Source organism: Epinephelus fuscoguttatus, linkage group LG11, assembly GCF_011397635.1.
Source record: "Epinephelus fuscoguttatus linkage group LG11, E.fuscoguttatus.final_Chr_v1".
Lineage (NCBI taxonomy): Eukaryota > Metazoa > Chordata > Actinopteri > Perciformes > Serranidae > Epinephelus > Epinephelus fuscoguttatus.
This window is the reverse complement of record NC_064762.1, coordinates 7,890,574-7,914,483: the sequence shown is the minus strand read 5'-3', so window position 1 is coordinate 7,914,483 and position 23,910 is coordinate 7,890,574. Positions and strand designations below refer to the sequence as shown.

Below are 23,910 nucleotides of genomic sequence, written 5' to 3'. Positions count from 1 at the left end.
TGAGAAGGGGTAAAAGTCAGCTCATTTAAATGTAATCAGAACTAAGTCACTTTAAAAATGTTTATATGATACATATGAAACATGCAAATGTGACGTGTCCAAGGTTTGCAGAAATGTACAATACCAACATTTCCTTCTGGCGACTGGACTGCCTGACAGCCGACCTCGTCTCATATCGACGCTCGGTCATGGACGATACGACGTGAAAGGTACCCTGGATGCGTTGGTTGTTGACGTTCTGGGACACTGTGTCAAGTTCTGCCTGTTACATGCATTGTGTTCTTTCAAAATACACCTCTGTTTTCACAAGAAATGTACTGCTCACATACAGTCTCTTTCAAAATAAAAGCACTATGTTGATACAACTGCCAGTTTAATTTTTTTTCCTTCAACAACAAAAGCAAGTGGTAAGGTTTAGGAAAAAAGAACAGGGTTTGGCTTTATAGTCTTAGGGGACACGAACAACGCTCTCTCAGGTGAAAGTCGGTGTTTGTTGGACTCATCAACCACCCTTCCCGCCAGCCCTACTCAGACTTTGCCACCCTAACCTTTGTTCTCGTCCCACCTCGTTCCCCCTGTCGCCGCTAGGCACTGTTAAACTATAACAGTGACGGGCCACGTATCATGCCCATGTTAAAGGACGGCTTTTTTTGTTGGAGTCTGATGCAGGTAGTCACTGCATTTCGACAACTTTGGAGTGAGACTGTGTTGGATAAGGACCTTCTGGACCTCCTACTAGGTGTAGCAAGTACCTTTTAACCTGTACCTATGAGGCTGAGAACCACTGATAACCACTGATAACACCCATTCAATTAAGTGATAACACTTGAACATTTGGCGTCATATTTAGTTGGTAAACGAGGGTGGTATCGATCATCTCGTATAACTGCACGCAACAGAATCAGATAAATGTATCTCCCAACATGTCTGACTTTAAGAGTACCTTGTTGGCATTTCCAGTCAAAATGTGTTTTTTGTTTCATGTGATCACGCTGCAGATTTTGTTGTGGTGCATTTAGAAATCACAACATCTTTGTAGAAGAAAGAGATGAAGATGATAGCCACATGTGTTGATGTCATGTTGTACGTCAGGGCCACCCTGCAGAGGGATGCACACCCAGAGTTTGTACCACTGCATCCTGTCTCAGCTGGTAACAACACATGCATCCATTTGGAAACAGGTATGAATAAGGGACTCAGCCAAAGCCACCATCTTCACGCACCTTTGGTTCATCAGGGGAACAATAGACTAATTCATAGACCGAGATCTGGCCCATGAGTCTGAATCACGCTCTCATGGGGGGGGGGGGTTGGTCAGTCAGTAGACACGGGAGCACAGCACCCTGCACACGCTTTGACAAACTCAAACAAACAAAGGGACACAGAGCAGACCCTGACACCAAACACCCCTGTCAGAACCGCACTGTTTCGCGCTGAAACCCAAATAACCAGCTCACATTTTCTCTCAGGAGCGCGTGGAGAAGACCAATGAGCCCATCTCGGAGGCCTGAGGAGAAAATTACTCCCCCAATTTGTCATTTTGGATAGAAACCCGAGAAAACAAACAGGTTGGGAATTGAGTTTGAAGTGGGGAGAAGCCACATAATTCCTAATATTGTCTGCGTTGGGCCGACAGCGTCGCTGTGTTTACTATGGGCTCTGTTTTATTTTGATGTGTAATGGTCTGTGGTGACTGGTGGAGAGGGCCACTTACATATTCTGCTGCACATTTCAACCTCCAGAGTGATTCAGTGTAAACACTTACCGCGTAGAAATTCTGTCTCTATAAAGATCCTTAATACAGAGTTACTTTTTATTTTATTTATCTCTGTTCTGATGGTGGTGGTTGTGCACAATGATTTTCCCTTCAAATTAGTTTTATTCTGGGGTTTATAAAAGATTACATTTGTTTTCTCATAAATATCTGGGGTAATTACTACAGAATGTGAAGTAATAGTAGGAAAATTTCCATCCCATGATCCTTCGGTACAAATTAATAGCTGGGAAACTGTCAGTATTTCCAGCAATCTCAGCTACAGCTCATCATGTTCGACGTCTCACTTCTTATTTTACAATTAATCCCAGTGCTCATCTGTAACCATTCAGGAAACAGCATCAGGACTTCACTCTACAGTCAGTTTTATTAGACGAGAGGTCGAGGGACGACGAGTATCTCGAGTTATCACATGTTTAAAGCCCAATCCAAAATTTCTGAGGTTTTTGAAAGACTGGAACTGCTGTGTTTTTCCCCCCCTTTCCCTTGAAGTCTTTTTTCCCCTCCTAATTATTCTCAAATGGAGCTCACCGGGTGTTTGAGAAATGTGCTGTAAAAGGTAAATATTGTATTTGAATGCATCGTCCAGACGTAGTCGGGAGTCACGCTACGCAGTCTTTTAAGCGTCTGTGCTTTCCTTTCCACCTCTCTAACTCCCAGTGACACATGGAGTAACCTGCACAACACACACACACACACACACTCTCAAAGGACTCCAAATTCTAAGTATCCACATATGTACACTCACACACAGACACGCACAGACGTCTGTTTTGCATTCACATTGTTTTGTGAATAGAACTTTTACACGTTCTCCTCCACAAAAGAATTTCTAACTAAACTATTATGTTAATAAAAGAATTAGTGCAAACAATGTTTGCCCGTAATGTGGCATTTTCAAAATGAGTGTATAAGTAAAGACGCCTTTTTCGTTGGTTTCAAACGCCGTAAGTCACTGCCCAAGCGCCGTATTTCAAAGACTTTGCAGTGAGACTGGGCTCACTGGGAGGGAACCAGAGGGTGGGCAGTACGCTTCTGCACCACCACCGTCCAGATATCAGCAGTAACTGTTGTATGAGCACAGTGCAGGGTGGCGGTGATTACCAAGCCGGTGGTATATGTGACGCGTTCGGAGTGAGAATGTGTTGCCCCAGTTATCACTGTTAGCTTTGTTAGCATTGCTTCTACACTGTTAACACTGTCAATGGCTAGCCTCACATGCACTAACTCGCACACGTGGTCAGACAATCTACCACAACAAAGAGCAGGCCAACTCAGAAGTTAGAGCCCCCCTGGTTCCTTTATCAAAAATCCAATGGGATTTTTCCGTTGGATTTTAGTTATTGTAGAAAATAAGCTCTGTGGCAAGCAAAAGTTATTATACTTACATGTTTTTTTCAGCAAGATAGTCTTCACAAATTAACTCCACTTTTATGATTTTTTACGCATACATGCAATCGCCAAGAGTAAATAGCCAATGTTTTGCTATTAATAATGGAAGCGTATTGCATTCACTTGGCAAATAAAAATCTGTTTTATTGAGTAATTTTGTTTCTGTTTTTTGTGGTATTTTATTTTTGTTTTTCAGGCTAATTTTTTTGTTTTTCTGAGTATTTTTTCTGAGTTAAGAGAGCAATAGAACAACAGACGCTTTCATTCCTTTCTTGAGAGCTCGATATAATGGAAGCAAACATGACCCGCTTGTTTAGTTTAATCCAGTTTTACTTTGTTTTGGGTTTGAGACACTGGGAGATACTCTTGTCTTTAAGTCATATAGATGGCGTTATCATTAGTTTGTCGACTTAATGCAGGCACCTTATCTCCCAGTGTAAAAAAATTACCACGAAAAACAGAAAAAATGACTCAATAAAACAGATTTTTTTTTTATTTGTCAAGTGAATGCAATATGCTTCCGTAATTAATGAACTACACCACGGCAGCATAACTTCAACATAGCAACCACAACAAGGCTGTAAAGCTGTGTTTGGCACAGTCGGCATGATAACGCAAAATCTCCACAAATAAAAGCACCATATTTATGATTTGCGCAGTTTAAACGCAATTGCAAGATGTAAAAAGTTAATGTTAGGCTATAAACAAATGACACCAAGGTTGCATGACTGTACGTTGCCACCACAGCGAGGTTATAAAGACGAGTCTCATTTAGCGACTTGTTAGCAATTGTCGTCATCGTAAAAGCTTAAAAATTTGTGGGGTATTTACTGATGTATTGTCCTATGACGCAGAACAAAACATGAAAGTCTCCTAAGCTTGAGTTAACCACAAACCTTGTTTCAAACATCCTTGAAAAGAAGCATCCTTGTTTCAAAAACCCACTTACTTCAGGACAAGAGAACCAGGAGCACTGAAATGCTAACTCATTGCCAGACTTAGGATTCATTTCTGCTGCACTCTATTATTCCACATCTTTAAACGGCAAATAGTTGTCAGCTAAGCTAACCGGTGTCATGCTTCATAAATAGGAGATGGTATTGATCTTGTCATGTTACTAAGGAAGCAGGTAATACTTCCTAAATGGTTTATTTTTTGTCATGCTATTTTAACCTGAAGTTTCAACAGGGACAAAACAAACACTATGACCATATAATAAAGATGGACGACATGACCACTCCATAAAAGTGAAGCCAAAACACCTGGATTACCCACCCGGTGGCTGGCTGCAGTATACCCCATAAACCTCGCCCCTTCCATGTTAGCGAAAGGGACATGAACCAAACTAAAAACTCAAAGTGCACAGCAAATAAAGTCTTCCCAAAGATGGTTCTGTCATTTTAGGTTGTTTTTATCACACTGCTTTAAGTTAAAGTATTGTTTTTCTGATAAGTTTTAGTTAGTTTTGATGGTGTAAAAAAGGGGTGTGACGTCATGATCGACAGCTTTTGAGTGCTCAAGATCAGTAGATCCCTTCTCCGCAGACTCTGGCTCCAAATTACATCACTAGCACAAGATGGCAGCAGCCATATCTGGGATCTTTTAGCTTCATTTTTGCACAGTGGGAGTAAGAAGAGAGGCGTCATCCATCTTTATAAACAGTCTATGGTTGAGACAGTCGCTGGGAACAACAAAGTTACCAAGTTACATTTGTACCCTGCCAAAACAAAGTCAAGCATCTATCTTTGTAAGCTACGTGCACACAGGATCCATCATTTCTACGCCTCCCTTTCATTGTATGTACACAGTTGTGCAGCGCTACGTGTTTTGAGAGATGGCGCGTCATGTTGGCCGCTCCTCATTTGCAGGCTACTTTATCCAAATCAGGGGCATCCAGCGCAACTTTCCAACTCTGCAAAAAACTTTAAAACTAACTGTTGATATAAAATGAAGATAGATTCAGCAGCTGCGTGGCTTATTTCTTACCTCAGATGTGTTTATCAGAACATTTCGGTTAACTATTTTTGTAGAATGAGAAAGTTTCCAAACGGGCAGCCATGGTGTTCTGGTTTTGATTCTAATCACTTATTGACACGCCCATCAAGCTTCCAATAATGGGACGTGGTGCAACCCCTCGTGTCCAAACACACCCCTGTGGACATGTACCGTTAGTACGTCTCAGCCTGGCCCTCCTGACCCTGGACAGGAGGGTCACTCAGTGTTTGTACAACAAAATCAAACTCCCTCACGCCTCATCTGCTAGAACATCCCAGTCAGTACACCGTCTATTTTGGGCTTATTTGGCAGATATTTTTATCAGGAGGGGTGACGATCCACTGCTTGGTGGCATGCATTCATGTCTCTATCCTCTTTGAGAGCTCTGGGTAAATGCTGGGCAGGAATGTGAGGAAATCGTAGGGGACATCGGGGCACATAGTCAAGAGAATTGGGGCAGTGATCGGGAGATAATGTTATGTGATGGGTGCTGTTGGAGGCGATGCAAAGTGGGGATTTGGGATTGGAATACAGAGGGATGTTCCAATAAACTGTAGGAAAGGAATGATGATTATCATAACAGCATGCAGTTTTAGATAAATGATCATCGCTGCGCCCTACATCAGTGCTTTTCAGGAATTTTGCACAAGAGAAACAGTGAGAACTGTTTTTTAAATTCTAGGACGAGACCATTTATTTTCACAACATCAGCAGAAGTTCACTTAATAAGATGTAACAGTACCATCTGATGTATCACTCAAGAATGCTAATTTAAATGGAAATAGCCTCTCTGAGTCTTCCCGTTCTGTGTTTTCACACATCCCTCTGAAGGGCATGTGTTTCCATCACTCAAGGCCATGGCAAACTGGTCGCTCTCTGTTGCATAATTTTTGCCCTGTACTTAAGCAATTTAGGAAGTGTAAAAGCCCCGCTACATTTTTCAGAGGTGACCCTGACATATTACATCATGTCGGCTCTCGGGATTCTTGACAGAGTCTTAGGGGTCTCGGATAACAAGACGACAGATTGCACACAAATCTGCTATTAGTTAGATCCATTTATTTTATTTTATTTTTTTGCCCACTGCTAATAAGACTCATAAACAACACAATGTTTCCTCAACAGCACATTAACAAGCTTTTAATGTTAGATTGGTCATCAGTGTGAGTGAAAGACGATAAAGCCTTGAAAACAACTTGCTGCTTTTCCTCCCTTCACACTGCAAATTTTGGATTTTGGGGCATTTGGAGGACAAAACAAGCAACTTTAAGATGCCATATCGAGCTCTTGGGGAGCACAATTTTCTGACTTTTGAAATTATTTGAAAAAATAATCAACAGAACATAACTAATGAAAGTAATCATCGGTTGCAGCCTGAGCTGGCAGTAATATTATACAGTCATTTAAATGTTACTGGAAAGACTTTTTGTTCTTGGAAAGGGGAGTGGGTGCATTGTGATTCCACTTCACTACATATAGTGTATATTTATATATATATATAAGCTGAATGAGCAGGTGTGTTTGTCACCTAAAGATTGTGTCCTGGTTGGTTCTTCCAGAGGTAGCAGAAGATTTTGTTAACTTTGTTTTCAACTATTTAGCGAGGAAGGTCAGTGAATGTATTTTGGCTGCTTTTATTTCTTCAGGTTAGATTTGGTCGTTAAGTTAAAGGTATTTTAGGTGGTTGTTTTGGCTCCAGCTCTCTCTATACTAGTGTGTCGGTATATAATTGCAGATAAATCAGATTGTTTGCACAGTTGGTTCATGTGGCTGCTCAGGACTTGGGGAAGATGGGGGCTTAGTTTATGTTATGTCTCAGTCACCCACGTAACATGGAAAATTTGATATAGTGAGTTTTAATCAGACACTGAAAATCATCTTTCTTATTTTGCACAGTTTCTCTCTGCAGTGTGAACATGCAACTTTCTGCACATTCCTGATTTCTTCTCTTTCTCTGTCACTGTCTGTCAATCCATCTACCCTTCCATCAACGTGTTAGGTATTACAGTTAAACTTTCAGTGACAACATAAGAGGTGAATTAAATCTGAGCAAACCGCAAATGTGCGTGAACTGTCCTGTGAATTTTATCCTTTCATTGGTATCATAACATCTTGTTAAAGGACTGCAGTTGAAAATTAGCCAGCTGGCTAACACTGGCACATTCACAGAAATGCGCATTGTCTTTATAAATAAGATAAAATAAATAAAAAATAGGCAGTTGAAGAGAAATTAACTTTATATTTAGGAAATGTAGGTTGTCTTTTAACCTCTTCAGTTACATACCTGCTTTATATTATATTATTTATAAGTAAAACATGGTGCAGATAAATTAATTACAGTCTTTACACATTTTTATTATTTACAACTTTAGTGTTTCTTTATATATTTTACACCAAATCAAGCATAAAAGTCACACTGCCAGCTTTAGAGCTTGTTAGTCACAGGCTTCATATAATAGAGTAAAAATAAGACCTTAAAAAGGAGTAACTACTTAACTTCACAGGCAGCCTCTGAGTCCCTGTGGGAACACTTTGAAGGAATATTCATGATATCATAATGATTTTTCCTCGGGGTTAAGAGCACTTTACATTCAAAACGCATGAAGCAAAAAAGCACAGCAGAATCTCTTTTACAGATGCGTTTTGACGCCTACTTACAGTGTCTCCGTGCTTGCTGGAAACCTGGGGAGAATATCAATGTCAAGGCAGGAGATGGTGTGAGTCTCCCACTCCATGCACTCGCACACAGCAGGGCAGGAGTCAGCAGCCTCCGACGCGCCGCTGATGGGCAGAGTGACGAGCGTCAACAGCGCGCATGTTATCACCTGCATGCTGAGCGCTGCTCCAAATATCCTGCACTCACTTCTCGACAGTCCTCTTGGTGTCCACGACAACAAGTGTTTGCATCAGTTTTTAAGCAGGCCAGTCTGGTGTGTGGTGAATAATCCTCAGGTGCAGAGTGTTGTGCTCAGTTTGTCTGCAGGGCCCCGGGAGTCTCTGTGAAGGTGGAGATGCTGTACGGACAGCTGCAGCTCTGTGGTGGGGTTGGAGGTGGTCTTCAACTTGAGGGGAGGGTGGACTTCTGAGGCACTCTTGTGTTGGACTCGAGAATATTTTCTCTCCTGGTCTTTTCCCCTTTGAGTCGTGTGTTTTTTGTAGTCTTTTCTTTACAGTAAAGTTTTGGTAAACTGTTTATTCCAGTGTATTTCTCTGAGGGACTGTTCTGTACTTGTCACAGGAGGGGGGTGGCTGAGGTGTGACTTTTTTTTTTTACCCTCCTCAAAGCTACAAATATTTTCCCTTGAGCCTCCCTGAGTGACTGGTGGAACATGCACGACCCTCCCTCCACCATAAATGAATTAGTAGATTTGAAAAACTTTTGAGGTTTGAAAATTGAAAAATTGAAGATAGTATTTTCGAGTTGAAATAAAGCCTTGGTTTTTCACTCTTGTCGTGCACGTTTTATTTTTGGCCAAACTTTAGATAAGATGTAGAATAAAGTGATTTTGATGAATTTGTTTTTTGTTTTGTTCAGCTGAGGTGTTCCGAGGACTGTTGGAAATGTGAAAATCCAATGAATGATCATTTTGGAGATTTATTTTATCTGATTCAAATTTTTTTTGATTTTGGTTAGGATGGTACATGACGATTCTACATGTCAACTGAGACATTCAGTCTTGACGAACAAAAATAAGAAAAGACAAGAGGGGGTACAGCACCAGTCTCAATCGGCCAAAAAAACAATCAAAATAATACAATTAAATTTGAATACATAAACACATTAAGATTAACAGTCATAATAATTTATATTAAAAGGGATATAAAAATAAAAACAAAAAAATAGGCAGGGCAAGACAAAACAAAAATCACACTTCCAGGCCCCCGGACAATGTAAAATAATTCCAAAAATATCCCCCCACATTGGTCCTTGAGCACAGTTACTCATCCTGGTTAGCATAGATTCATAAGAGGCAATTTTGGAGATTTATTAAGAAAACATGCCTTCCCTAATGCATATTTCCTTTAAAAATTGGCAGTAAAATTAATACAAAATACAACCCTTTACAGTTGTATGTCCCTCCCTTAAGCCACAATAAAAAACTTAAGTCCCTCCATTGCTTAAAAAATGTATCTGGCATGCTTCCCCTTTTTTCCCATCACCCCCTCCCCTCTCATAAGTCATGAACAGTCCCTAAGTTTATCTATGTCCTATGTATTATGTACTATAGTCAGTTAACATAAAGTGTCCATTTCCAGTGGTGAAGGAGACATTCAGATCCTTTAGTTAATTAATACTGCTGATATGACACCGTAAAAATATTCTTTTAAAAGTAAAAAATATTACTTGATTAAAAGTATGTAAAAGTGATTAAAAAAAAGTACAGTCAGGAAAATGAACTTAAAATATAAAAAGTAAAAATGCAGAAAATCTATTTAATCAATTAAATTAGTTAAAATAATACACAGATCCTCATATTTGAGAAGCTAAATGATTTTCAAAATAGTTGCCAGTCAGTTTCCTGTGAACTGGTCAATCACCTGACTGTTTCAGCTGCCCTTTGTGACTAGTGACTCAAGTTACCAAATTGTAGTGAAGTAAACAGTACAGTATTTCCTTCTGATGTGTAATGAAGTAGAGGTATAAAGTGGCTTAAGATTAAAATACTCAGGTAAAGTACAAGTACCTCAAATTTAAAGGTAAGTCCAGTACTTGAGTAAATGTACTCAGTTAGGGACTGTTAGTTACCTCTGAGGGGAGAGGGGGTGGCGCAATAAGAGGGAGGCATGTCAAGTTATGTTTTGTAGCACTGGGCAGGGATTTATGTTTTTTTTATTTTGACTTAAGGAGAGGCATAAAAATTATTTTACTGCCTATTCTTGAAGAAAACATGCCTTCCAAACCCATCTGTGCATGTTGTATTTAAAAATGACACCATTAAATTACACCATTTATCATAATCAGAAACTGAAAAAACAGAAATAATCGTTGGATTTTTATATTTACAACAGTCCCTGGGAACACTGTGCAACAAAAGCTCCTGTCAGAAAAACATGCGTAACCAAATCTGAGTCTAAAATATTAATATTTCATCAACTTTATTGTACATGTCTCAATTAAAAGTTGGCTGAAAAGAAATCATTTGCACTGAATAACCAGCATGCACAACAAGAGAGAAAAACCTTTTTCAACTTTTTTAACTTTCCAACATCAAGTGTTTTAAAATTTCAATAACTAATTTAAGGTGCAGGGAGGGTCATGCATTTTTTCACTAGTCGCTCAGGTAGGGTTTTGGAAAATTATCTGCAGCTTTGGGAAGGTAAAAATAAATAATGATAATTAAAAAACAAAGTCACACCCTAGCCACCCCTGTTAGTGATAAATAAGAAACATGCCCTTACATTCCACCACTGTCCATTTCAATATATGGGTATGTATATGAAGACAAATTTGGGGAGTGTTGCACTGTTGCACATTATAGTTAACGATCCTTTACTCACATTGAAAGACCAACATGTTTCAACATTAGACAGTCTTCACCAGGGTATAACATGTATTGGAGCAGGTGTATCAGAGGTCACAGTATTTTTAGCTTTGGGGAGGGTCAAAATAAAAAAATGAATAAAAGTAAATAAATAAAAGTTACACTCCAGCCAGCCCTCTCCTCTGACAAGTAAAGAACAGTGCCTTGCTTACCACCACTGTCCTCCTCTTACCTGTCTTGTAATCATATATTATTATTTTTCTTATCCATTTTGTCTTTTCTTTTACTGTTTACTTTTAACTGTTTTATTTTTCTTGTCCGATAAATAATTATCTTTTTTATTATATTTTTCTAAATTCTTTTTCTTTTCTTGTCTTGTCTTTTCTAACTGAAGGGCGGCAACACTGGCGCAAACGCAAACCTTTGGACAATGTAGTTCACAGCTAACGAATTCCCACACTGCTCCACGGTGGGCAGCATACATTTCCCGGAGTGCTTTGCGGCCGCTGAGGTCTGTTGTTTTCCTGCTCAGACGCGGCTAGTTCAAGTTGCCATAGCAGAGAGAAGCTGAGGACTGTTCTTCTGTTAGCTTTCAGCCTTTCTGCGACAAACCAACGGCTCTTTTCTAACGTATTCACAGCGGTAGGATTTATTCACGGTGTTTCCGCTGGATGTGTGCGGAGTTTTGTCGTTTTTACGGTAATGTCACACGGCTAAATTAGTTGGCTAACGGTGGGTTAGCTAGCTAACGGTCATAGTAGTTGCCACTTGTTGCTACCAGGAGGAGCATCACTTCAACAATGCTCAGCACTGTGACTGATGGAGAGGAGGGCAGTTTGAGCTGTAGCGTGTTGCTGGTCAGATAGCTTCCTGTCTCCACTGGTTGTTGAGGTAACAATGGTAAAGCTCCCATTTCCGCTCGCTATGACAAACATATCTATTGTTAATAACGTCCTAAACCAGCCCAGGTTGTTTGTTAAGCTGATTAACGTCACAGTTAACAGTTAACGTTTTCCGCAGACGGAGCTAGTGCTGGTCACTAATCGTCAGATTTGCCCAGTCAGCCGTTTTTCCTCTCTGTCACTGTAAACCCGCCCTGTCCCCAAACTATGAACACATCCAGTGAGTCGGACTCATACGACAGGACCCGGGGGCAGAGGCCTCGGGGGCGTGAAGCCCACCGCAGAGCTGCCCGGGACAGGGGCAGATCCAGTGATGGTCGAGCCGCAGACATCTCCGAGAAGATCAGCACACTGGCGAGCACCTTACAGGTACTCGTGAGACACAGACACCTGACATTATTTGAAACTAACTATATATTTTAATTCATAGTTTGGATAGATTCCTAAACTGTCAATAATTATTAACTGAAAGCTTCTTCTCTCTGGCAGGACACCAGCAGGAACTTGACCAAAGTAGACCGGATGCTGGGCCAGTACAGGGAGCACACAGATGACCAGGCTGAAGCCATGACACTGGTCAGACACCTGCTCTATCTATTATGATTTAATTATAATCTTATCACACACTGAGGGGATAGTTCAGGGGCTGTATTCACAAAGAGTTGCTCCTAGTGACGAAATTTTAAGTTCAGACTAGGACGCTGTAAAGATAAAAGTTATTCACAAAACATCTCAGACCTCTAAAGAGCTCCTGAGGTAAAAACTGTTCAGAGCAGAGAGGAGGACTTTTAAGAGGCTTCAGTGTTTCTTAATCAGAAGAGAAAATAGTGGAAACACAAAGAGGTCGGTGTAATATTCTCCAAACACTGGATGACAACCAATCACATCTGTTAAAAGAATGTGTCATACCTAGCAATGCGGTCAACCTCACCTCCTCACTAAGGTAAATGTTTCTGTCTGAGAACTTTCCTAAATCACTCCCAAGCTACGACTCCTTACTTTTAATTTTTAGGCTTAATTAGGAGCTCTCTGTGAGTGTTCTCAGAATGTTTGTGAATACGGCCCCAGATTTTTTGAAGTAGGGTTGAATGGGTTGTACTTATCCATAGACAGTATATTACATACAGTAGATGTCAGTTGACCCCCGGTTTGGAGAAGCAGGCTGGAGTCCAACATCGAAGCTAAGCAATCTACTGCTTTGGATGGGATAGCAACAAAATGTATTTTAGTCACCTAGAAAAAAAGTCAGACCTAAGAAGAAAAATATCAGTTTAAGTGTATGCTATGTTGAGAGTATTTTGACTGCTTTACCTTAACGTCAGACAGTGATTTTAATATCGAAAATTAAGCCATTATATTGCTCTCTCTTCAAAGCCAGACTCCATTGAGAAAAACAGTAATTTAATATTGCTGAACACAGGAGCTGCTGGTCTATCCCTGCCTCAATCAGTTATTTTTTTGGGCGTTATTGTTTTACTTTGGCGTCTAAAAGGGTTAGCACTGATTCGACAAAGTCACACAATAACACAAACTTTTTTTTTTTTTTTTTTACATAAATGATCTAGGTATTGATAGACCAGCAGCTCCTGTGATCAGCGAGATACAATTACTGTATTTGTTGATGGAGTCTGGTGGCTTTGACGAGAGCATAGAGGGGAACAGAAACCACTAATGGTTTCCTGGTCAGAATGGGCTGTCTCACAAGAAGTTAAGTGGTGAAAATATTCTTAATATAGCGTACACTTGCACTGATATTGATTTTTTTTTTAGGTGGCTAAAAAATATGTTTTGCTGCTGACTCCTCCACAGCAGTACATTGCTTAGCTTTGGTGTCAGACTCCAGCCTGCTTCTCCAAACTGGGGGCGTGCTGACTGGCATCTACTGTATCAGTGACGGACTCAGGATGTTTGAGGGGCAGGGGCGAAAAGGAAAAAAGGGCACCTACTGCATGACATGGGGCCCCATTGGTGAGCAAGAAGCTAGTGTGTCATGTATGGCGAAATAGGGAACATCGTCTTGTTTTGATCACTCAAGAGGGCAGCCAAAAGGGCACATCCGCTCATTGTCATCAGTCAAGAGGGCACTGATACGCGGCGTTTTCAACCGAGGCGGCACCCCCCCTCGAGTCCATCAGTGTACTGTATGTAATATACTGCCCATGGATAAGTACCTCATACAACCCCACTTAAATAAATCCGAACTATCCCTTTAAAGATGCAAATGATTTGACGTTGGTCTCTCCGTTGCACTCTGTGATGTCAGATTTGTTTCAGATGCATGTTGTGGTACCACAAAAACACTTGTACTGATACTTACTTACTTTACTTGAATAAAATTGGAGTTTTAGGAAACCATCGACAGAATGCCAGTAGTTGTGGGAATGCTGCAGCGGCAACTATATATACTATAAAACCAGTAACTAAACAGGTACTGGTTTTATGATAAACTGTGGTAAAAAACCCAGACGGTTAGTATTTCTGCTTCAGATTTTAATTATCACTGAAACCATGCTTGATTACGGCGATTTAAAGAACTCATGGTAACCACTAGCCTCGGGTCACCAGGCTCTTCACGTACGGCGAAGAGCCTGGTTTCCATTCACTCTGAATTTTGTCTGGATTCTGGTTCCGGTCTAGAGAGCAGATCTGGAATTCACCAAATTCACCAAAGTAAAAGTGTTCATCAAAGTAAAACTTTAAATTCTGGCGCACCATCGTCTCGTCGCATCCTCTTTAACCGTTTTGACAGGTGTAACATTATCAGGCAGCAACGCTGGCAATGCCATATTGTTGTTGTTGTGGTTGATAGAGCATGCTACATGGCAAGCATCACGCAGTTTTCCTCTCTCTTCCGCTCCCACCGCCCCAAACTTTATCGAAAAAATGCATTTACAAACTACAGGTATAATGTACAAAACTAGAATCAAGTGCCTATTAAATAAAACAGACAACTAAAATAGGCAATAACTTGTAATACAATTAAATACAATATTAGAAAAAGGTTAACTTAAGGGCTTGGGGCTTTTCTTGTAAATTATATTCTTTAAATTAAAAAGTTTCACCACATTTTCATTAGCTTAGTGCTTTTATTTTGATGTAAAGGCGCATCCATCGAATTCCGGATCCTGTCTTTCTCACCCTGGTTCCGGTTGCTTACCAAAACGACCACTAAACAGCCCCAGACTAGGTAACCACTGTCCATCATCAACCAAAGTTAGCAAAAGTCTCCCAGACGCAGGTGTAGCATGCAGTGTGCATTTTCAGTGCTGCTAATTTTATTTGTGGTATTCAATATAAACTTGGTAAAATGATTTTAGTGTGTATCTGTACTATTTTCAGCACATTAACAATACCATGATAATTTTGATTACTATAATCGTGACATGGAATAATCATACTGTGTCATCTCTAGTGGCAACACTGGCCTGTGTGAGGTGTTTTTGTTGGCATTTCATAAATCCACATCTTCAGTGTGCAACATTTCAAGGACAATAATAAACCAGTCTGAGTGTCTAGTTATGCTATTTATCTTTAAGTCCACTGTCTCATTGTTAATTCAGTCCTCATTTATTTTCACCAACTTTTTAAACTTTGTCTCCTTTATTTCTCCTTCTGCAGATCTTTTCAGGGATGTCATCATTTTTTTCTGGATATCTGTTCTATTTTTGCTTTCCAATGATGTTGAACAATTGTCTGTTTTCTGAGTTTTATGTCTGATGTTTTGTTCCTGCACCAGCTCAGGGAAAACCTGGAGGAGTCAATCAGTCAGCTGCAGACTCAGAGGTTGAGCAGATCCAATGGGGCTCGGAGCACTTCAGGTTCAGTCTCCACCCTTCACACCAGTGACCTGGAGGATTGCTCGGGATCAGGTATGGCGTGATAGAAAGGATTTTGGTGTCAGCTGTCTTCTCACTGCAGTCTTACTTCTGGATCATTTGCAACAAGATGAAACATAAAGGCGGATAACACAGAAATAACGTGCAAAAATGACTGTGAACATGAGAATAGCACCTTGAAAATATCCCACAGTGAGTTTGTGTTGTTTGCTTCTCTCTCCTGCTTTAACACTTCACAACATATGTGCATGTGTTATTTCAGATGGCCAGCGTTTCTTCCCTACATCACCGCTGAGGGACTATACAAGCACTCCAGGAAGGAGGAGGAGGTCTCAGTCTGCCGGTGTTCGCTTCAAGGATGCCAGCCTCTCGGGAGAAGATGTAAGGAACAGACACACCAACTACCAATCAGTGCCACTTGTTACTGTCATGTAGTGTCACAAAGTATCCACAAGAGGGCACACTGAGTCAACAACACAGAGATGAAATTTGTTATGCTAATCCTGAAGGGGCTTGATAAGATTTCATTTAAATATTGCTCATGTTATTATTTAGGCCTGCAGTGAGTTCACGAGTCCCTATTTATTTTTTCATGATGCTCTCCACAGTGGCAGCAGCACATGCATCTCTGTGAAGGAAATGAAAGTCGACTTGTTGCTTTACCTTTGTGTAATGTTCTGTATTCTGTGTCTGTCCAACACAGGTCCACGCTTTGCACCAGTCCTTGAGGGATCTGCGTTGTGACCAGCAAAGAATATCTCATGACCTGGATAGAGAAATCCTCAGGAGAAATAAGTATGTGAGGGGAGGGCCAAAGTCTGAATATCATAACAGAAAACTACTGTTTTTTGTTTACACACAGCACATAGTACACAACTGAATACACCAGTCATTGTTATTTATTATAAGACAAGGTGATTTTGAGGGTGCTTTCACACCTATCTTGTTTGGTTTGGTTAAAATGAGCTTATGGTTCATTTGGGCTGGTGTGAAAGCTGTCAATCAAACTCTGATGCAGACCAAACGACCAAACCCAGACCACTTGAAAATTTTGGTTGTAATTGGCTTCCGAGTGGACTCTGGTGCATGTCGTTTGTGGTGTGAAAGCAAAAGAACCAACCACAGGATTTTAGCCGGACTTCAGTAGATAAATACTAATAACTTATTTATGCTAATCATTTTGTTACCACGTTAACATGTATTTGCAGTGTGGTTATTTACTTTCCCTGATTAATAGGTCTGAAGTAGGGGCGGCTGATATATTGAGTATACTCGATGTATCACGGCTTGTTTCCCGAGGGATATAAAAAATGACTATATTGCTAACATCAAGTATGCATTGTTTTTTTAAGCCACCTGCATGAGGTTTCCTGTGACATTTCGGTTCTCCTGCTTGCTCCTAATGGCTGTCTTCCTTTTATACATACATACACACACTCACACGCACAAAGAGACTCACAAACATGATACATAAGACACACACTCCTACGCCCATGCAGATCAGTTTCTTCTGAGCTATGGTGTGTGAGCAGTTGATGCGTGTGTCTTACATGCAGGGCTCCACACCATTACTATTTAGTCACGTTTTGCGACCATGGAGCACCGCTGCAACTTGCAAATACTATTAATAATTGGGCTAAAGGGCAGTTTGTATGTTTCCAGCTTACAGTGAATAAACCATCATTTTTAATGGCGCTACATTTACAGTTTCACGTAATCAGATTGATGAGCAGACAAACAAGTGTTTTTGTACCTGCACAGCTTGGGGCTACAACTGTTAAGTCACATTTTGCAACCATGGAGCACCAGTGCGACTTGCAAATACTATATGAATACTATATGAATTGGAGAGCTGTTAGTTTGTGAACTAACACAGTGAATCCTCAAGTTTAAAGGTGCCGCAACAACAGTTTAACTTAATGCTGCCAACATCTGTTGAGCTGAAGCTTTAAATTCACAGCAAAAACATCAACTATTCCTCCCTGAGATGAGCCAGGTGCTTCAAAATAAAAGCACCAGTGGTTTCACTTTGATTTATTGTTATTATATTATGTCAAGTCAAGTCAAGTCAAGTTTATTTCTATAGCACATTAAAAACAACCTCTGTTGACCAAAGTGCTGTACAGGCAAGGAAGTTAAATACACAAATATAAATTAAATAAATATAAACATCCCTCTCTAAAAACACATGATAAAATAAAACAATAAAATGTAATAAAATCACCAATAAAACCTCATAAAACAAATCAAGATAAAATAAATAGTTCTAAAACCAAGATCTCATTATGGATTATGTATTATTGTATTATGGATTAGGGTTATTGTGTATCATGTAATATCATATAGCCTATTCTTTTTAAGTCATATCACGCAGCTCTGGTCCAAAGCTGCGAAAACTGCTGGGCTTATTTAATAAATCCATTAAAAAGTGAGAAACAGTGATCTCACAGTAATAAGCCCTGAGTCAATGTTGTACACGACGCCTCCTCTTCGTCTTGTCTCTACCTCTTGATCATTACTCATAGCATGGTCGATTTGCAGTTTAATAATAGCAATAGTACGTAAATCAGTTATTTCTCCGTGAGCTCTTTGTGACACAAAATAATATAAATGTTCACATCAGAAGCTTAAAGTGCTGCATAGACTTCTGTCAGTGACCACGTGGGTCCTGATGATGCAGGATGACAATCACCAGAACTGTCCGGTCAACGAGTTGCCTGTCCGTCTGTACAACTTTGTGTTTACTCTTGGTTTGTCCTTTAAAAGTCAGTGCGAACAGGAACTGGACCAAAACTAAAAAAAAAAAACCAATATACAATTTTGAACAGCAGGTAAAATGACAACAACTGGTGACAATAGACATGCACAGTTTATTCTCAGATATTTTTGTTTAATTGTCTTGAAGTCAGAAACGAAAACTAATGAGAACATGCTCTTTTTTAAAGGCATTTTGCACAATAATCACACAGATCAGTGTTTAAAGTAGAGATGGGAATCAAGAGCCAGCTCAAGTTGAGAACCAGTTACAGATTGGAATCTGAATCAAATGCTTCAGAATTTATCAATTCCTATTATTCATTTTTCTGACAGTTGTACATTGGAAAACAATTACGTCAAACTCGTGTCTCTGCTGCTGGAAACTTAAAACAAGAAGGTCCAAAGCATGGCTTCATTTCATGAACAACGAGAGCAACAGTGCTGCTTGTAATGTCTGTAGAATGACAGTTTCAAGTCAGGGTGGAAACAGCAGTGATATGCTGACACACCTTTCTACGCAACCTGGGCTTAAATTCTATGAATGCCATGTATTTGACACTCTACTCACGAGCGCTACTGCTTCCCAACCGAGCAGCACATCTGTCACTGAGGGTAAATATCCTCTGTTATAACATTAGCACCATGCAGACAGGCTTGGTAGGTTTCTCTTTGAGTGAGAACGCAGTTAAACAGCAGAGCTTTTGCACACCTGAGACACATGCATCACTTTTTTGCTGCTCTGTTTCTGCAGTGTTCAGACTCAGAGATAATAAAACAGTTGCACTGATGCACATGTTTTGTGGAGGTCATACTTTTTTCCCAACACAGAAAATTGATCAGGAGTCAATAAAGGAATCGATAAAGAACGCCAGGGAATCATGCAGTCTTGGTAGCCGAAGTTGTAAATTTCTCCCAGATTTTAAATCACATTCCTCTTGGAGCGTGTCCTATTATGAAGATTTTTGGTTTAGAAGCTTTTGTTGTTTTGTTGTTTTTGTTGAAGCTTTTGTCATTCCCTGTTCCCCAGCAAGTGCACTGGCCAATTTGACTTTATTCGCCAAACAGTGGAATCACCACTTCTGGGTCCATCATGTGATGTAGGCCCAGAAATACATTTTTTTTAATTACATTACATTAGGGTTACATTAGGAAAGAGACGTCCTTAAATCAGCGGATGAATTTTTAGAGCGTCACAGCCACCGCAAAAAGACTCGTTTCACTATCAGAATTTAATCTATTCCAATAGCATTTCAAAAGTCCAAGTTAGCAAAGCGCTAAATCAGAATTAGCTGGCTCAGCCAATGGAAGTTGGCAGCTCAGCCGATGAGGTCTCTTGTGTACTTGCTCTATGGGCCCAATGATGGGGCAGATCTAGGTAATTTTACATCCAGGAAGTCGAACACTTTTGGCTCCACGCGCCACTGAACAACTTTCAGTGGCCCTTCCTCTTAAGCTGTATCAAGTTCTCTTTCTACATCCATGGTCATCCCCCTGCGACAATAACGGTGCAGAGATGGGGAAGACCTGAAAAGGCCAACCAGACTAGAGCAGACTAGGCTTTTTCTTAGGTGGTTTTAAGAGACAGGTGCATAAACGGAGCATCTCAGACAGAGGGTGAATACAGGTGTTTGAGTGCAGACAGTTTGAGGAAAATAACGTTTTCTGAACATCCTCCTCCTCCTTTAAAGATCATTAAAATGAAACACTCCATGACCTTGGTTTCCACAGTCTGCATGTCCTTCAAAAAATGTTGAAGCATTTGGTTTGAATGTTTGAAGAAGGCTTTATGAATACAGTACGCACTGATTCAGTAATCCATACTAAATGCAAGGAGACTCTTCTGTGGTCTCTTCTTCAGGTCTGCCTTCAGATTTTCTTCATTATTTTCTACACTGACTTTGCCCTGACTGGGCTGGTATAGGATATTGATCTTTATTTTTCATATCCACTGTATATTAAAAATTTTTGCTTGCGCTTTGAAAACAAATGCACAGTTTTCAGGTTTTTGAGATCTCCTTGATGAGAAAGTGATAAAAGTGTCATTGGCAGCTTAAAGAGATGGTACTGGAAAGTCAAACGACAGCAGATCTTTCTCCCAACATGCATTAGAATTTGACATTTTCAGGTTATTAGAAAATCTCTCCTCCCTGGTGCTGCTGACCATACCGAATTGATCCACCACTATATTTCAACATCTGAAGCCGCATCATTATTTTTAGCGGTGTCAGATTATGCATTCACATTTTGATCAATGATGTCCTGGGAAAGGATTTTTCAAAAACGGCTGAGAACTGTGATGTGCGAATATTTTCAGTCTGCTGGATTTGTCTGTTTTTTATAGGTCTGATATCGACACCAGGCGAGCGATGGAGAGCCTCACAGAGCACATGACAACTAACCCAAGACAGGCCTCGGTGAGTCGTAGCAGTGCATTTCACAATCAACTTCAAGTGTGCTTTTAGCTTTGTGGACTTCCGAGGAAAAGTGGATGTATCTCGAATTTAAAGACATCACATCAGTTATTGATGAATAAAAGCTGTTGTATAAAGCATGCAGTATGCAAATATTTTACTTTTTGCACAGAAAACAGCTACAGACAAGTGATGTCGTCTTTTTTAAATGTAACTTCAGTGAAGTCTAACTTTAGTAAATATTCAGTGTAATTTCCAGGCACATGGCCCCTCACTGAACCCTCACTACTGTGACAAGTATGCTGCTTCAAATGACAGCAAACATGTTTAATATTTTTTATCTTGTCACGTCTGTGAACGTGAGGAGATAAAGGTATTAACTGTCTTTTACAGGTGGATGCGATGCTTCCTGATTAGACAGGGAATTCTTGCATTGTGAATGTCCTACTTCCAGATTTCTTTTTGTCACCCAGCCTTTTAATTTCCTGTTGTCTCATTTATCATATCCTGCTGCCATCCCCGCACCGGTGATGTTTGCATGACCTCAGGCGTCCTCCCGTCTCACTGTCTGCAGGTGTCGTCTCGTGTGGAGCGGCGTCTGCAGGAGCTGGAGAGAGAGATGCATACTGAGCAAAGCAGCGTGGCAAGGGAGAGAAGGCCCAATCAGCGGGTGGCCATGTCTGACGAGCTGCAGGAGGTGACACTTCTCCTCACCACTCAACTGCTGTTATCCTATCATCCCACACCTCCCGGTTGACACCCTCGTGTTCTCTCACATTCAGAAAGAACACTGAAAAATAATCAGAGACTTGATGGCACTTAACTCAATCAAGGCATGCAGACGGGACAAGACTGAACATAACACTTAAAGAATGACCTTCAACCACTAAATGATAGTTACGTTGAGTTTGTGAAGAAAACTTTTCTCACATGCCTTGACAGTGAACGAAGAATCAAAAAGCTGATGAATTAAAGTTGAAAGGGTCCATGGTTAACAACAGCAAAAACTAAACTTAGGCTGCTTTCAGCACTAGAGTCGTCTCCTTGACGACGCACCTGAGTGTGATTGCTGTGTTCACACCTGCCCAAACAAACCGCACTGAGGGGGCAAACAAACTTCGATTGAACCCAACCTAACAGGGCAGGTGTGAAAGCACTCTATATCATCCACTTATAAACTCAAAATATCTTTTTTTTTTCAGTCGTATCCTCAGCACTCCCCAGACAAACACTCTGACTTCGAACTGAACTGAAAGTGAAACCTATCTATGCTCTCTTCAAAGCCAGACTCCATTGACGAAAGCAGTAATTTTACCCTCATGAGCACGGAGCCCTGCTGCTCTACCACTGTCTTGCTTGTGTCATTGTGTGACTTTTGTAAATGTGAACTAACCCTTTAAAACAGTAGTTCCTAACTGGTGAGTCCAAAAGTGGGTCACAGATCCATTCAGAATGGACTGCAGGTGACTTGCACATGTGTCAGGTTTGTAAAAACACACTTTATTTTTAAGTACAGTAATTTTCCAGTGCAGAGCTTTCATTTTGAAGTGCTGTTTCCTGCTGTAGAGTGAGTGACTAACAGACAGCTACTTAACAGGACAGCAAACTAACTCAACAACATGGCCAAATTTAAGAATGACACTGAATATATAAAACTATGTGGACCTTGAACTAATGACTGAAAAGAAATCTGGACCAGTTCGGAACCACTGCTTTAAAACACCAAAGTCACACAATAATCCAAACAAACTAACTTATTGAGGCAGTGGTAGAGCAGCAGCTCCTGTGTTCAGCAAGGTGAATTTACTGTTTTGCCCATAGAGTCTGGCTTTGAAGAGATCATAGATGAGTTTCACTTTAATTTCAGTTTCCTGTCTGAAAGGGTGGTCTGTCTGGGAAGTACTGAGCATAGGACTGGATGAATAAGACTTGTATTATACTGCACAGTTTCTGTGAGAGTTTGTCAACAGATGTTTGATACAGTTTTGCCGCTGTTATATACATATATCTTTTATTGTAATTCCACATTCACAGTTAAATTCCAGAGTTCTCTGTTTTTGGATCCTTCATTCACCATGGAGGCATGTGAGAACAACAAAATTTTCCTCACAAATTGAATGTAACACAGCGTTGAGTAACTGATTTACAAACGGCCATTTTGTAGGTGAAGTATTCCTTAAATTTTAGCTTATTTATTTATTTTTAAGAGATAACACACATTCATTAACATCAAAAGACTAATTTTCATTAGCAGCTCCTGAGCAGGTTAATGTTACTCTAAAGAAACAAGCCACACAAAAGCAGAGAAAACAACATCAAAGCACATGTAAGAGCATAAAGCATGAAAGGAAACCTAGTTAAAGCATTTCCGAGCAGACATATATGAACACATATGAAAATCTGGACTTCACAGCACACACATGAAGGACACATGAAGCACACACACATAAAAGAATAAAGCACGCGAACAAAGCAACATCACATACGGCATGTTGACTTCAAACACTAGACACACACTGCCTGACAGAGTATGACAATAATATATTACATATCCTGTTGGCACTGGTGTTTTTGTTAAAACACTCAAATCAGTGTGATCCAGCCCTGGTATGCTTGGAAGGGAAAGGCTGATTGGCTTAAAGGGACAGTGCATATTTTTCCTCTTCTTATCTGTAGTGCTGTTTATTAATCTAGATTGTTCTGGTGTGAGTTGCCGAGTGTTGGAGATATCAGCTGTAGAGATGTCTGCCTTCTTTCCACTATAATGGAACTAGATGACACTCAGCTTGTGGAGCTCAGAGCACTGCAAAAAAACAAACGTGAAAAACTCAACAGCAGTGTTACTCAAGATAATCCACAGACCTTGTTGTGAGCAGTTTCATGAGAGGAACTATTTTCTTTCTGTCAAACTACACCTGCTAACTGTATCACTGCGCAGAGGGAAGTGTGTAGCTCAGCCAAGGAGGACGCCATTAATGTTTACATCTCGAGCACGGGCCTCTTGTCCCTGAGTAGATGCACTCTTCCTTCTGCGCGGTGATACAGTTAGGGAGTCTGGTTTGGTAGACAGAAAATAGTTCCTACATGAAAGTGCTCACAACAAGGTCTGTGGATTATCTTGAGTAAGCGGGTCATGATTTCTGTAAAGAGACATTGATGTTGTGGTGCAGTGGTTAGCATTGTCGCCTCACAGCACCCAGGTTTCCTCCAGGTGCTCCAGCTTCCTCCCACAGTCCAAAGACACGCAGGTTAATTGGTGACTCTAAACTGTCCGTAGGTGTGAATGTGAGCGTGAATGGTTGTCTGTCTCTATGTGTCAGCCCTGTGATAGTCTGGTGACCTGTCCAGGGTATACCCTGC

General features: G+C 40.4%; 2 protein-coding genes across 3 annotated transcripts in view; one reads left to right on the top strand and one right to left on the bottom strand.

The window, feature by feature from the left end:
* tshr (thyroid stimulating hormone receptor) overlaps positions 1–7,992 on the bottom strand; it is a 29,434-nt gene extending 21,442 nt beyond the window's left edge. Inside the window, exon 1 of the mRNA XM_049590123.1 lies at positions 7,820–7,992. Within this exon, the coding sequence (XP_049446080.1) occupies positions 7,820–7,992 (173 nt within the window). The remainder of the gene's footprint in view (positions 1–7,819) is intronic.
* A 3,185-nt stretch (positions 7,993–11,177) lies between these two features.
* Positions 11,178–23,910, top strand: part of LOC125897060 (centrosomal protein of 128 kDa) — a 76,988-nt gene continuing 64,255 nt past the window's right edge. For both annotated transcript variants that reach the window (XM_049590105.1, XM_049590104.1), the window contains exons 1-7: positions 11,178–11,915; positions 12,036–12,122; positions 15,283–15,415; positions 15,645–15,763; positions 16,086–16,177; positions 20,481–20,553; positions 21,125–21,247. In XM_049590105.1, the coding sequence (XP_049446062.1) occupies positions 11,754–11,915; positions 12,036–12,122; positions 15,283–15,415; positions 15,645–15,763; positions 16,086–16,177; positions 20,481–20,553; positions 21,125–21,247 (789 nt within the window). In that variant the 5' untranslated portion in view covers positions 11,178–11,753. The remainder of the gene's footprint in view (positions 11,916–12,035; positions 12,123–15,282; positions 15,416–15,644; positions 15,764–16,085; positions 16,178–20,480; positions 20,554–21,124; positions 21,248–23,910) is intronic.